The sequence below is a fragment of the Cervus elaphus genome, chromosome 15 (genome assembly GCF_910594005.1).
Source record: "Cervus elaphus chromosome 15, mCerEla1.1, whole genome shotgun sequence".
Taxonomy (NCBI): Eukaryota; Metazoa; Chordata; class Mammalia; order Artiodactyla; family Cervidae; genus Cervus; species Cervus elaphus.
Window position 1 is genome coordinate 86,250,757 of NC_057829.1, and position 15,962 is coordinate 86,266,718.

Sequence of the window (15,962 nt, forward strand, 5' to 3'; positions counted from 1 at the left end):
GGAGAGGGCGCAAGGAGAAACGGCCCGATCAGCAGGAGCAGAGAGGAATCAATACAGTCAATAGAGTCGTCCTTTCGGCCCCTTACGGAAAACGGTAATTAACGCTCGCATGGGAACAGGGCTCCAGGGCAACCTTTCTGGAAAGCATGTCAGAAACACAAAGCAAGAGCCTTAAGAATGAAAACGTGCCTGCCCCTCCGGCCTCTCTACTCCACTCCTGGGAACCACCCTAAGGAATCATCCGAAAGGCAGAGGAGATTCAGACACTGAGTCACCGTCAATCACGAGAGCAACAGAACAGTCCTACCCAACAACCAAGAAAAGAGTTCCCTCCTTAGAAGACATTTTGAATCATCCTCACAAGGCAATATTATAGGCTCATTACAACGTATGGATGGGCAATTTTCATGCTGCAGGGAAACGATGGGTCATTATTAGTATGCAAAAAAAAAAAGCAAAACAAAAGTTTTAATAAATAATTTTGTATAATCATACGTTCATCAAGGGCTTGGCTGTGTCAAAACTGCAAAGGACATACACTACACCAAGATATTGACAGTAGTTATAACTGGGTCCTGGGGCTGTGAGAGATTGTTATTTTTGTACTTCACACTATGGTGCATTTTTCTGAATTAAAAAAAAAAAAGAAATGAACGTGGTCACTTCAATGATCAGACACCAACTTACAGTGTCAGCTGCTGGAAATGACGTTCATAAACCACGCACCTGCGCCCGGCCTCTCACTCAGCCCCCACAGCCCCTGCCCTACTCCTGCGCCGCTGAGACCAAGGCAGTTCCAGCACGGAGAAGACAGTCCCCACGGCCGCTCCTCGTGCCTGCGTCCAGAAAGGGCTTCGAGCGTCTCCCCCTGGAGGACTCGGGCCCTGGGGGAAGGCGCTCGAGGAGGACTGTTCACAGCCACCTGGTTACTCACCCATGATTCCACAAGAGAAAAGTGTCGGTCCTTGACTCATCTTCTTTGGCGTGTGCTGCAAACAACCAGAAAAGCTATCACTCTTCAAGTCATAAGAAGCACGTCTGCATGACTCTGCACTGATTCCCTTGCTAAAGTCACAATTAGGGGGCGGGGGGGAGTGGAGGGTGGCGGGGCAGGGGGCGGTGGTGGGGAACGTCAGATCAGGGAAAGGAGGGGAAAAAAAAAAAGTACTAAAAGAGACATCTGCCCATAATTAGGTCTGGGCTCTTGCCTGGAGCCTCGGGTGAGTATGGAGTCCATCAAGTTAACGGGCTTTAAAAACACACAGGGAGCCTCGTGACTCCTGACGCTAGGGGACTCGTCCACGCGAGTGATGCGGAGTCAGGGCGCGGGAGGGGCTGGAGAGCGGCCTCCCCATAGCCCGGGGCGGGGAGCAGGGCAGGGGACTGCTTCCTGTCCCCGGGGACAGGACGAGCCTCCAGCAGTGGGCAGAGGCCCACCTGCCCGCCCCCCTCCCCCAGCCCTCCCTCCTGGACACAAGGAGAATGGCTCTCCCATCTCTGTGAAGAAGCTCGAGAGGGTGGCCCTGGCTCGGAAGCTGTTTTGCAGCCAGGAGGGCCCCCTCCCACCCCAGACACCCTCGAGAACTGAAACAGAAACTCGGGTTGGGTCTGGTCTCAACACACAGCGCTGGCTTCTGAACTCCCTGGCGCCACATTTCCACAAGGGTTTCCCTGTCCCCTGTAAACACTGCACACCTCCCCTCTCACCCCACACCTCGCCTCACTGTGGTCACGGGGTGAAAGGCCGGGGTGGAGGCGCCCAGAAGAACCCCGCATCCAGGCACTCGCTCCACGGCGCCGTGGTAACCTGAGCCTGGAATGTTCTGGGGCCTCGTGCACTAGCCGAGGCCCAGGTCGAGAGTCTGGTTCTGACCTCCAAGGAGGAGACCGCCCACGCCTGTCGGGGCCCCAGGAAGCAGGGTCTCACTCATCCCTCCCTTCACTCATTCATTCATCCACTCGCTCAACAAACAGGTACCGGCGATGAGTCACATGCAGGCTTGTGCTGGGGTGGAGCGCGCGACGGTGAAACCAGCTCTCGGCTCCGGAGGGGTCAGCGGTCACAGGGGGCTCTCACTTCTGAGCGGAGCCCCAAGCAACAGGGATGCGTGCCTGGCTGTTGGTCCCAGGAGTTGGGGGGGGGGTGGGCAGGAAACGCAGGCCCTGGCTCTTTACACGCCTGGACGGGGAGGGTGCGGCCACTGAGGAACACCTGGCCCCCCCAGATAAGAGGGGAGCGGGTGTCTGGCAGAGGCTCCCCACCCCTGTCCTCAGCTTGCCCGAGTCGGGGACCTTTGCCCTCGGTCAGCAATGTGTTTGCTGATCAGGTTCTTAAGGGTCCATCCATCCTGACCAGCCTGGAACACAGAGGTGAAGAACGCGGCCTTGGCCCCAGGGAAGCTCACGTTTTTCTAGAGATCACACAACCAGTCCAGACAGAGAGCGGGACTGGAGGCAGCCAGGCCAGGCCACGGGTGCTGGGAGCTGGAGGTCAGGGTGGGCTTCCTGGGGGAAACAGAGATGGTACTGAAGGAACTTATGGGGTGGGGGGGGTGGCGCAAAGGGAGGCTGGGCTGTCCTCCTCCAGTCCCCCACCTTGGATTAAAGACAATCCTTATGTTTTCAGGATAGGTCTCCCTCCGCAGGGTCCACCCCATCAACAGCCCTCCGGGGAAATACCTGGGAAAAGTTAAAAATGGGCTGCCTCTGCCTCCCGCCCGGCTCACCCTGGAGTCACTGAACAGAAAGTGGGTGACAGACGTTCAGAGCCCTGCTTCCAGGCAGCGCGACCTGTGGAAGCCAGGCAGGCCCTGCGCCCGGGGAAGGTTCGGGGGAGAGAGAAGCTGGCCTGCCTGAGGCCCCGACGCGGCAGGAGCCCTAGGAGCACGGAGCCAACGCCCAAGGGGAACCACGGTCCCACCCACCTCAGCGCACCCCCATGCAGGGCAGGGATGGGGCCCTAACGCAGGCTGGAGGCCCACAGAAACCCGAAGCAGGGCGGGCCACAGAGAGCTGGGCGGCGCGAGGAGGCGGGAGCCGTGTGTCACCGCCCTGGCACACGCCGGGGCCACCAGGGGCCCGGGTTTGCAGATGCGGCGGGAGGCACCCTGACTGCGGACCGTCAGGGGTGCCCTGCCCACTCACCGGCCTCTCACTCAGCAGGCGTGTTTCAGGCAGAGGGGCACCTGGGTCCCCTCCCCAGGGAATGTGGCCTGCGAGCAGGCACCAGAGAGGCGCCACTGGGTTAGCACACAGGGCACCCCTGGCCCTTGAAATTCATTCATTCATTCACTCACCCAGCGAGGACCTGCTCGCCGGGTCAGGGGGGCGCACACACTAGTGATATGACTGCTTCTGGCTCCCCATGCCGCCGGGCTCAAGCCCCACTGTCGTCCACCAAGGGAACCAGATGAGCCCCTGACCCAGCCCTGGGCTCATCCTGCAGCATCCATCCTCCACGCAGACCCAGGGAGCCCAGCCCATGTGGCCGCCCCGCTCACAACAACCTGGATAAAATCCGGCTGTGTCCCTCTCCCCGCCGCCCACCAGATGCCCGTGAGCCAAGCCCGCGTCCACCCCGGCCTCACTCACGCCGCTCGGGGACAGTCCGGTTCGCTGCCGCCCCGGGCCTTTGGCTCTGCGGCTGGTTCCTGTCACGTGGCCTCCCTGGCGGCCTTCCCCGGCCGAAAGGCGCCCGGCCCACCCGCGCTCTTCTCCACGGGACCTTGCTGAAAGCTGCCCGCCTCCACCCCGGACGCATCAGTTTGCTTTGTTTCTGGGCTCAGACTCCACTCACCCCTCAGATCGAGCCTCCCTGAGGCTGCGGTCTCGTCCACGGCATCCCCCGCCCGGAGCGGGCGCCCCGGGACTTCTCTGCCACCCCGCCACTGCAGCCTGCGGTCAGCCCTAGCCTGCCCTTGCTGCCACATGCTTGGTGAACGCAGGGCCGACGGAAACAGACTCTCCCTGGATGCAACCCACTGCCCTCCCAAATCACTGGCCTCCTGCCAAGCTGCAACTCGGCGGGGGAGGGGGAGGGACAGCATCAGCTGGATAAAGTCGGGGGCAATCCCCCCACCCTGGGCCGCCTGGCTCCCCCCCACACACACACAGCCTCTGACTCTGTGCCCGGGGTTCAGGGGGATTGGCCACCGCTTGCACGGAGAGCTGACAAGAAGGGACACCTTCTCCGGGTCCCATCCGGGGACAACCCCCACCACCGCTCCCCACCATGCTGAGTGTGAAACGGCATGGCAGGGGGTGCACGCCCTTCTTTCCACTAACAGCACCCCAATTTTGCACTGGGGCTCCTCCCCTCCCCACTGGGCAGTGACTTGGTGGGATGTCACCCCCACCCCACCCCCCTGCACCGCACAGGGTGGGCCTGGCTGACCAGATATGCCTGCTCCGGGGCTCTGACCCCTGGACCGAAGGGGTGCTGGGCCAGGTGGGGAGCCCCCCGCCCGCCTCCACAATCCTCCCAGCTGGCCTGTCCTTGCCCTTGTCGGGGACTTCAGTCACCAGTTCTTCTCCCATGTTTCTCTCGATCGTGCCAGTGGATTCTCTTCTGGTGTGTGTATCAGTGGGAGGTGGCCCCAGCTGCTTGCATCCGAGGAACCCTGGCCAATTTCATGGGGGTCTTCAAGAGGGCTAATGGGGGAAGTAGGCTTGGCCACTTGAAGGGATATCACGCAACCACTCAAAGCGGTGTTTGGGCAGAGGCTTCCAGTACCATGAGGAAGCGTACTTTGTCAGTGAAACCTGCTTCACTAAAAAGATACAAGGAAACTGCCCAAAATACGTAGAGGGCAATGGAGTTTCCCTGCCCTCCCATCCCACCTAAAATGCAGCTTTTCTCTCTTTTCCTTCATCCTCTGCGTGATGCACGTTTCAAACTGGTTTGTGTGTGGAGACAAACCCCATCAAAGTAGCAGTAGAGAAATGTTGACTAACAGGATGCTGGCAATTTTAAGATCAGAAAAGAGCTGAAAGAGTCATGAGCTAACTACCTCCCCCCTGGGGCTTCTGCCTCCTGTCAGGGTAAAGAAAAAAAGAAAGAAAAAAAAAAATCAGGGCCCCCAACTCGCTTTCTGAGCCCTGACAAGGCTGGGTGGGCAGGCCAGGACATCACATAACCCACCGCTTCCCAGGGCCCCGTGCACACACCAAGCACGCTCCCTGGCCCAGCACCGAGGCTTCCCCCTGGACTCCAGGTTGTCCAGGGCTGGTCTATTCCCCACTGCTTGGTGCTGTTCTGCAGCGAGCCCCTCCGACCCCTAGAAGCCCTCTGCACCCGCTGTGCGAAGGCTGATGAGCCCATTGCTCTGTGGACAATGATGTGGTGAGGCCCAACAGACCCCCGGGGCGGGGGGAGGGGGGGTGAGAAGTGCTCACCATCTGAGGTTTCACAAGACACCCAGGGTTCGCACACAAGTGCACGCTCGGGCCCTGGCTGTGTCCACAGGAGGACGAGCGCTGTTCCCGGGGCTGTTCCTGCCACTCCGAACCCTTTGTTCCTGAGCACCCCCTGATCAGGGCACAGCCTGGGGTCTGGGAGATTCCTTGCATCAGCAGAGAAGGCTTGGAACTACATCTTCCAGAGGAAAGACAGAAGCTGGAGACCGAACGGAGGCTCCAGGGGCCACCTGTCTGACTGAGAAGCCCTGACTTAAATAAGACACAATTCAGGTCATCACTTAATGAGGAGCCAGCTCAGCAAGCGGCTGAGCTCCTCTCTGGCCATCACCACGCGTCTCCGTGGCTTCCTTCTGCAGACTACTGACTAGGGCAATGACATCACTCTTCCTTCTGCTGATGCCGCCTTGGGGCGACGCAGACAGGCCACGCTCACGCGCCTGGGGCGGGGGGACAAGGGCGGCGCTCCAGCCTCCAGAAGGGAACAGGGTGAGACCTTGGGCTGCGGAAAGCAGGAGGCTGAGCCAGGCCGAGGAGAAAAGAGAAGCTGAGAAGGGAGAGGCACCCTGGGGTGGAGGCTGATGGACACAGGGTGGGTGCTCCGGCTTCCCAGGCTGCAGGTCAGCCATGGTGGGGTGGGGGTGGTCGCTGCTGCCCAGGACGGTGGGGGTGCGGATTAGGACCACCTCAGGCTCCGCGCATTTCAGGATTCCGGCCTGGGATCCTGGCTGGAGCCCCGTCGGGGCCTGATGCCGACTCCAGGTGAACAGGACGGGGGAAGAGCCTGGGTGCCTGAGGAAGCTGATGTGGCCCCTGAACTTTCCTGCTGGGCAAGGCCCTCGGAGTCCTAATCTGACCAGCGTGGAAGCAAGGACCTGCTCCAAAAACATCAAGTGTCTCTTGTGGCCAGAAATACCTCCAGGCTGAGGAAAGTGAGGTGGCCTGGAGCCCCCCTCTAGCCTCTGTCCCCCCACAACCCCACTGCTCCATGGCCCCATCCTCCTGGGAGCAGGGCACCCCAAGTTCCCTCTGGTCTCCAAACTCGAGAAGGGGGCCGGGAGGCTTGCCCGGGGAGGAGGGACCACAGGCCCTCGGCCGGAGCGTGGGCGGGCGGGAAGGAGCTCGGGGAACGTCGGCCCCGAGGTCAGATGTCTGGGCGGCCTTCCAGCGGCAGCAGCTAATGTTAGCACACTCGGAGGAAGGGCCACTCACGGGGGAAAGGAAGGCAACCGGGCGGAGTGGGGGAAAGGGGAACCTAGTCATTGCACCGCCCCCCAGCCCCGGGGGGGTGGAGGATAGGCGAGACTGTGACTCTCAGTCCGTCTTCTGTCTTCCCACCTCCCTGGGGAGTAGGGCGGTCACGTTGTCACCAGTATTTTAGTTTTGAGAAAAAAGGAGAACCGGGAAACCATGTCGGGGACCCTCTAAGCAAGCAGGCCGGGGCCTGGTTGTGGGGGTGGGGGTGGGGGGTGGCGCCCAAGCCTCTCCTCTCCCACTGTCTCCAAGTCCCCAGGCAACGTTCACCTGCAGCTATTTTTTTAGGCTCTGACCTCACTGCAGGGCCTCTCCCTTCTCTAATTCTGAAGCTGCCTGGGGGTGATTCACGATTCCTTTTTTTTTTTTTTTTTTAATCTGAAACCGCAACTTCTGATATCTTCTTAGTCTGATTAGAAAACAAAAGAGGAAAGCTTTTCCCTCTTTCCTGTCCTTATCTTGATGGTATTTACCCGAGGATGATGAGACCTGTTTAGGAAGTCGAAGCTAAAACCCCCCATCTTCCTCTCGCCCTGGCAGGCTGTGCAGAGCGGATTCTGATCAGTTGATCTCACGTTCTGAGGCTGTCATCACTCGGCTGGTCTTATCTGGGGGGCTCTTTCTTTGGTTATTTATGGCCCATGCTTCTTCCCAAGGAAGTCCAGGCCAGTGGCAGCTCAGGGGTCGGATAGAGGGGAGGTGTGCAGGCCTTGGTGGTGGACGGGGCCTGCACCTGAAGCCTGTGTCCTGCTCGCCTGTTGCCCCTGGGCCCCCTGTTTCCCTGTCGGTCGGGGAGGTGGAGGCCAGACAAGCCCCCGCCCCGCAGCAGGGCACCTCAGCGGGCGCCCCGCACAGACCAGGCCCTGGTCCCCTCGCCTTCACTGTGCCTCCACCCCACCGTGAGGGCAGAACCTGGCAGGCCCGTGACGCGCCCACGGGCTGACACACGAGCGGCCCCTCTCCGAAAGCGACTGCCGGGCCCCCTTCAGTGGCCGTTTGCTCCCCTTGGCTCGTCGCTCCTTTTTCTTTTTCTGAGAAGAATTTTTTTTTCCTTCCCCAGCCCAGGGCTGGGAGGCCGGCCTCCTCCTTGGCAGGGGCTCGGGCCCTGTCTCTTGGAAGAGCGGCCCAGCTGACCACAGGCCCATGGGCCCCGGAACCCGCTCCACAGCCAAGCCCAGGCCGGCCCACCTCCAGATGGAACCAAGTTCAGCGGCGACGGAAGCAACAGCACAGCTGGAACCAGAATGGGGGGGGGGGGTGGAAACGGGGGGTCCCCTGGGACCCCGAGGAGGCCTGCATCCTGAGAGCCGTCTCATCTTGGTTACAGCTACTTCACGCACGGTGCTTTCATTTCACCAGGAAAACACGCACCCAGAGCAGAACACGGAGCAACGCATACCTGCACCCCCCGAGCTAGGAAGCTGAGTACCGGAGAAGGGACTCAACGAAGCCGAGTTGAGAACCTGGCTGCATGAACCCACGTCCCCTCCATCCGCCAAGGTCCCCGGAGCACCGACCACCGACCGTGCCCAGGTCCCGGCACTGGGGTGGTCGGCAAGGAGCCAAAGAGACACAAGTCCTTGCCTGGCGAAGCTCGCATTCTGGGGCAGGAGTCAACTCAGTGAACAAGAGCAAAACGTGAAGAAGATGGGTGGTGCCCAGGAAGGGAAAAGCCCTGGGAAAGGGGACATAGGCCACGTGGGAAGGGAGGGGAGCAGTGGCCCAAGAAAAGGCGGGAAGAAGGGAAGAAGCCCTGCTCGGGGGGGTGTTCCAGGCCACGGAAGAAGCACACGGGCCCCAAGGCACGTAGGCCAGAGAGGCGTGTGCAGACTGAGGGGGGGAAAGTGGTGGAGAGCACCCAGGGGTCACAGGGGCCAGGGTACTCCAGCCCCCATCCATCCAAGTGGGGGTCTGGCGTGTTGCTCGGCCTGAGAGGAGGGAAGCTGGTGGAAGGCTCAGTCCGAGCGGAGGAGGGCCGCTCTGACCTGCATCTCCTGCAGCTGCTGCTGCTGGAGAAGAGGCTGCAGGAGCCAGAAGCAGGGGCCAGCTCCCATGAGAGTCCGGGCAAGAGAGGACGCAGGCGGGACCAGAGGCAAAGTGGCGGGAATGATGGGAGCGAGTCTATGGAGAGACACGTTCAAAGCAAACTGGAAAAGGCAGGGGTGACGGATGGACACCGGCTCATCCTGCGGAGTTCCTCCAGCCCGAGGTGCCCAGTGAAGCCCTGCGGGGTGGATGAGGGTCTTGGTGGCTTTCACAAGCTGCCACAAGGACCTGAGACCCACCTGCCCACTCTCGAAGTGGGTGCTGGGGACGTAACGGGGGAGGATGGCCACGAGAGGCATTAACACGGGGTCTCACAGGGGGCTGTGAAGGCGCCAGGAGGGGTGCCCCCAAGCCCTGCGCACAGAAGCGGCAGAGAGGCCTGGGGACGGACCACCTACAAAGCCCACCACTGCAAGAGTGTTCATGCCGGAGTGGGACTGCTTCCTGCTTCCTCGGCACGGTGCAGCCCACCCGCTTCTGAGAAAGCAGGGCTGGAAAGAGGCCCAGGAGGCCGTGCTGCTCCTGGTCTAAGAAGGCCGGGCTCCCTGCCTCTCTGCTCCAGCTCATCCACTCTCTTGGTCATTGTGCAGGGCGGCCAGCACTGGGCCCACCACCCGGGCCCCCAGGCCACACCCTCCTTCTCCACCAGCTCCCACTCCTGACATCTCTGAGATGGCAGCTCTTACTCCGACTGCCCTTTGGAGGTCTGGCCTGATCCTGGTACCACCCCCCACCTGCTGGAAACCACCTACCTTAGCGGGTGGAGACCAGGAGGGATGTGGGTCTTGGCCTGGCAGGGGCGGCAAAGCCCTGCTTGGTACTATTCACCGGCGGGGGGGAGGGGGATGGCTTCCCCTCACCACTCGCCGGAGGACTCCACCTGGGCCAGATACTTACTGCTGGTGAGGACAAAGCTGGGCTCTGGGTGACCCGACCCTGCCGCCCTGGTGGCCACATCTCCCAGAGCTCTGCTTGTGGGCCCTCTGGACTCAGTCTGCTAAGCCTGCTTGCTCAGTCCACAGCCCCACCGGGACAGCGGGCCTCCAAACGGGGCTACCAGGTCCTTACCGGCTCAGGGTTGAAGGTCCTGCAGGCCACGGGGTCGGCTCCCTGCTTGTCGAGGCTTTGACTCAGGATCATCACCATGGTAAGGACCTCAGGCGCTGGGCACCAGCCCAGGGTGGGCACGAGCCATCTTCAGGTGGGCAGACGGAGGGGGGCAGAGGCGACCTCCTAGGGCGTCTCCCGGGCAATGACGTCAGCAGAGGCTGCTCCCCATCGGGGTGGGGCTCCTCCAGGAAACAGCAGAGTGAGGTCAGCTCTCTGGGAAGATAAAAGAAAGGCAGAGAGACTCAGGACCACGTTAGACGGGGGGCCCAAGAAACACAGCCCCTCTCCTCCAGGTGGGGACCCTGCTGGGGAATGGAACCGCCTCACCACTGAACTGAGATGCTTTCTGGGGGGGTCGGTGGAGGGACACGAAGGCCAGAATCAGCTTCCTGGGAGTCCCCATGCCAGCCCTGGAGCGTCCCTAAAGCCAACACCCTGGTGGGCACAGCAGTGACTCTCAGCTCAGCCGTGGCACCTTTTTAAGACAGATCTCGGGGTCTGGCTGGTCACAGGGCTGCACCCCTAAAGTGTGCTCAAGCCCTGTGACCTCCTAGGCGGAGCTGGCCCTACAGACAGCCCGAGGTTGGCTGATGTCAGATGCACACCCAGCCCACAGTCAAAGCCCATGCCGCTGGCCCTTGGGCAGCCAGCAGTGACTCCTGTTTTCCACCCAGGTCTGGACAGAAGCTACTGGAAGAACTACGAGGGCACGTGCTTCCCGTCCTTGGAAGCATCACGTTCCCACAGTGACACGTGGGCAGCACAGGAGCCCCCGTACCTGTCTCCTTCCACAGAATGAGCCAGAACACGCCACAGCCCTGGATGGGGGGCGGGGGAAGGTCTGCACACACCCCTCTGAGCTCCCAGCAGTGCGGGACCCTCTCTCATCACCATTCTACACAGCCCAGAATATCTCCCCGACTCAGTGTCATCGCCCACCAAGCAAACACTCAAAGGGTGCAGCCTGCAGCCACATTGGGAGAATCACTCCTTACAAATTAATTCCTCTGATCCTGTCTCCATCCCACCCCTCTGAAGATTATACCTTCAGAGAAAGTCACAGAGATCCATGGAACCATCACCATCAAAGCAAAAAGAGATTACCATCAAAAAGTAAAAAAAAAAAAAAAAAAAAACCCAATAAAAATCATAAAATAAATACATAAAAAGCAGCTCCTAATCTATAATTAAAAACAAACTGGTCAGCGCAGGAAAATGTTTTAGAATCTGCTGCTCTGTGTAAAAATTAATTGCACCCTGGTATTTACTTGCTGTCCAGATCGTAAATCATATTTTCCTGTTTACTTCGATTAGACTTTACAGTGGGTGTTATTGAAATTGCTCAATTACGGGCCAGCTGGCAAGCACGGGAAAATTACCTTCTACTGTTCTTCGAAAACAAGGTTCATCCACAGTGCAAACGCAGGGAAGGGGAGGGGGGAAATCAATACATTTTCAAAGGGTTGACTGTTCTGGAGGGAGGCCCGGCGGGGTCCCCAGGTCACACTGGGAGACCTGTTTCAAAGCCACATCCATCTAGAAGTGACACACGTTCTGACCAAGTATCATCTGGCCCAGCAAAGAATTTCAGATCACTCCTCCGAGTCTGGCCAGGAAGCCGAGCCAGGAATGCCCGCCAGCCCCCGGGACACTTGGCTTGGGAGCAGGGGCGGGGGGGGGGGGGGGGAGATGTGTGCAGGAGAGCACCCAGAGGGTGCCCTGGACCCACCCCCCGTCAAAGGGACCCTTTGTGTAGCTCGGAGTCAGAGACCCGGCCTGATGGCGGCCGACTCCTCTCCGGGTGCAACCTCAGTTCAGCTCTGGGGCCGCCAACCATCGCCCCAGGCCCAGGGTGACCCGCCCTCCCCAGGCCCTTCTTCCTAGCAAGGCAGGAGGGTTCACTGGTTATAAGCTCAAGTCCTGAGCCGAGCACACCTGAGCCCGGAATCCCACCTCTTAAAATGTGCTGAGTGCCCTTTGCCAAGTTACTTCCTTTCTGAACCTCGATTTCCTCTCGCCATAGAAGACTGCCACCAGAGCTTGCCTCAGAAGACGGCTGCACCATGAGAAAATGTGAACTCAAGCCGTTTGCATGGTGAGAAGCCCTAGCTCGTCTGAAGAACTGCTCAATCAACAGTAGCCACAGCCACTAGTTTCATGGGGGAGCCCGTGAGTCCTGATCTCTTCTCAGCAATGGACACCCAAGCATCTGTCCTCTCAAAAAAATAATTTTTAAAGGCAGAATTTTACAGCTAAAACTTTTCAAAGCTAATGTTCCATCTAGAGGGGACTGGCTATATGATGGTTGATCCCTGTGGTGAAAACAGTAAGAAAGATGCTGTGGAAGTCTTATCACCATGGAAACAAGCGACCCCGTCTGATGCCGCTACTATGTACCAAGCACAAAGCTGGACAGAGGTGGTGGTGCAGGTGCCTTGGCTCTTGTGTCTCTGCTCCCAGCAGAGCCCCTACAGAAGGCTGGAGTACAGAGGCAGCAAGATCGGTGAATACCAGAGGACCGTGTATTCCTGGAAACTAGGGCAGTCAGTAAACACAGCAGGCGCTGGAAGGCTGAAAAAGGTCCTGCACAAGCCCTGTCCTCAGAGGAGTCGCAGAAAGACAGTACTGGGAACACAGGCAGCACAGCTATACCAGAGGCAGACAGGAGGAAGCGGGGAGCGGAGGGGGCAGGGCTGAGTCATAAACAGACCCCTCTGCACAGGGGCCAATGACAGCACAGCTGGAAGAGCCCGGGAGTGGGGACAACCCAGACGGCCACCAGCAGGCGGCCGGTGAGAGAAATCACAGGGCCGCTATGTAAACGAATACCACCACGTCACCGGCACCGCAGTTTTAATGAGGTGATTCTAGTGGTGCCGACATGACACTCTCTCCAAGATTCACTGTAAACGAAAACGGCAAGGAGAAGAGTACAGTGTGGTCCCATAACCACGTGGTCCTGGAGGGGGAGAAGGCGCTCTTTGAGTGTATAGCCTCACACATGCACACGCACGTGCTGTTTGTGTATTTCATCCAGAACATGTAAGCATATTAACACCTTCTTGATGAAAAAGAAAATAGGTAAGACTTCAAGAGGAAGGGAGGAGGCAACTGGGAAGAGGGAAGCATGACGGAAGCCCGGCAGCCTGGCCTGCATGTGGTGGGGGCGGGGGCCGTGAGCCTACTGGTGGTGGGCACACAGGGTCCGTGGAGAAGGGCAGCAGTGGGACAAGGGGCTGGAAAGACAAGAGTCACACCAGGCCAAAGGTGCTGATGCCAGGCTCCATCTTGCAGCCAGGGGAGGGTCCCCAAGGAGTTGGGAGTTGACGTGGTTGATCTGTTGAAACAGTCGTTTTGTTTGCTTTCTTGAATCCTTTGCAACACCTAGCAGGGTGTCTTGACTACACCAAGAGCTTCACACGTTTCTGGAACCAGGCTGAATCGTAGCAACTTTTGAAATAATCTGGGCACATTCTCAGACCCTGTGAGGCAAATCCAGACCGGCAGAGCCTGGCACCATGTGGAATTCCCTGGGATTCCTTTGATCCGTGGCATGGGCCTGGCCAAGCTCACTGGGGAATGCCAATGCCCGTCCAGGGACTCAGAGCCCAGTCTGAGAACGGGGCCAGGAACTTGACCTTTGAGGGACAACAGGGTGCACAGCTCCACCCGAGGTAAGGAGAAGGTGCCCCGGAGTCCAGCGACAAGGGAAAGACCTGCTGAGCTCATCTGTGGGGCACAGATCCTACCCTGGCCTGCTCGGTCTTCTCTGAGCCCGTATCAAGAACAGCTTCTCTCTACTGGGCACTGACTGTGTACCAGGTGCTCTATAGTCACCGGTTACACGACAGATGTAACTGATAACAGTTTACAGACAGGTGAAGTAACCCACCCAGGGTCTCAGGGGTGAGCTCCCGAGCCTGTGCGTCCCACTGGAGCCCGCCTGCAGTAAAGCCCCACCCGACCTGCCTCTCCATCCCAATTGCATCCTTCAAAGCCCCGTCGAGTAACGCCCATACAACCTAGCGAGCGCACTCCTTGGCACGTAACCCAGAGAAATGCAAGCTTATGTTCACACAAAGCCCTGCACATGAGTGCCTATGACAGCTTTATTCATAACAGCCAAAACCAGGAAACAACCCAGATGTCCTTCAACGGGTGACTGGCTAAACAGACTGCGGAACAGACATGCCCCTCTGCACTGGAAAGGGACGAACTATTGATACCTACTTGGATGAATCTCCAGGGAATTATGCTTCATGAACAATCCCAATCCTCACAGGTTAATTACCGCCCAACTCTATTTATGTAACAGTCTTGAAATGACAAAGGGACAGAATGGAAGGCTAGCTTTAGTTGCTGCTGGTGGTCTGGATGGGCGCTTGGGAAGGCGGGTGGGAGAGGGAGGAGGATGTGCTTATGAAAAAGGTGGGGACCCTCGAGGTGATGAAAATGTTCTGCATCTCAACTGCATCCGTGTTGACTTCCTGTTTGCAATTTGCACTGCAGTTTTGCAACATGTTAACTGCTGGGGGAAACAGTGAATGATACACAGCATTTTCTACCATTTCTTACAGCTACATGTGAATTTACAATGATCTCAAATTTTAAAAAGAAACGTTTCCTTCCAGTTTTATTGATATAAATTGATACACGGCACTGTGTATGCTTCAGATGTATAGCATTATGGTCTGACCTACATACATCATGAAATGATGACCACAAGTTTAGTGAAGACATCCATCATCTCGTAGAGATACAAAAGAAGCAAGAAAAAGAAATGCTTTCTTGTGTCAAAATTTTATTTCTTTAAAGGCTTTTTTTTAATGTGGACCATTTTTTTAAAGTCTTTATTGACTCTGTTATTGCTTCTGTTTTGGTTTTTTGGCCATGAAGCACGTAGGACCTTTGTTCCCCGATCAGGCATCAAATCCTCAACCCCTGCATTGGAAGGTGAAGCCTCAACCACAGGACAGCCAGGGAAGTCCCTTCCTGGTGTCACACTTTCAAATGTAAAAAGCCCACTCCATCGACGCATTTATCAAAACTCATAAAACCAAACACCAAAGAGTGAGTTACACTGCACAGGCATATTAAAAAAAAAAAAGCTTTGTTAAGGGGCCCACGTGGCTGCTACTGCCTACACAGGACGCGTGCTGAGGGACTGGGCACGCCTCGCCATCACCCTGCAGGTCACCTGACTCCAGTTCCTCACCTTTAAAACCAAAGTCAGAACACCTTTGCTCTGCGGGCTGCTGGGAGAGTTAGGTTAAGCAAACGCACATAACAGAGCACAGCACCGAGAAGGCCCCAGACATCGATGCCCACCGCCCAGGGTACCCACGGGTGGTCAACGGGTGCCAAGTGGCCCTGCCCAGGGTCCACAAGAGGCCTCAACCCAGCCCCGTGGAACCCTGGCTCCAGATCCTCCTCCACCTATCCCTTCACCGCTGTGCTTCCCGCCTCCAGCTCCCAGAGCACCAACGACAGGCTGGGCGCGTCTCATTTCATCTAATTGCTACGAACAGCTGTTGCTGCTAACAGGATTCCCATTTCCCAGATGAGAAGACCAAGGCTCCGGGAAAATAAATCAGGCAGTTGCCCAAGATCCTGCAGCCTAGAAGGGGTGATGGCGAGATGTGAATCCAGGTCTGCCTCCTCAGGATGCTTCATGGACAGGGGATGAGTTGGCTTTGTCACACAAACCTTTCCTAACAAGCAACTCTCTTGGTTTTGTTCTGCAACCTGCGATGTGCCTTTGTGCCTCCGCAAGCCCCTGAACCCAGCTGTCTGATGTCACTGTGGTTGGAGACGCTCAGCTTCTGGGGAGTGGGAGCCCTGCCCGCTGCACACCAAATTCCTTTCTACACACACACAAGTTCTGTAAACTCTCAAATTCTATATAACTCTTCAGAAGATTATAGGAGTTTACCAAACGCTTCTGTAATGCGTTTTGAAGAGCTACCCTTTGAAAAGAAACTGACCACACTGGAACTCGCCCAATTAAATGCTTCCTTCTTTTAATATCCTTATCCTGTGTTTACTACTTGTACAAGTTAGTTTTATAGCAGGAGAATATCTCACCACCCCAAACACAGGACTCGGAGCAAAACCTAAACATAACCTTGGCCGCTGAC

At 57.7% G+C, this 15,962-nt stretch overlaps 1 protein-coding gene across 1 annotated transcript in view; it reads right to left on the reverse strand.

The window, feature by feature from the left end:
* Positions 1–15,962, reverse strand: part of FAM53B (family with sequence similarity 53 member B) — a 112,709-nt gene that overhangs the window by 69,131 nt on the left and 27,616 nt on the right. Inside the window, exons 2-3 of the mRNA XM_043926478.1 lie at positions 9,784–10,038; positions 935–989 (exon numbers count right to left, since the gene is read on the reverse strand). Of these exons, the coding sequence (XP_043782413.1) occupies positions 935–989; positions 9,784–9,861 (133 nt within the window). The 5' untranslated portion in view covers positions 9,862–10,038. The remainder of the gene's footprint in view (positions 1–934; positions 990–9,783; positions 10,039–15,962) is intronic.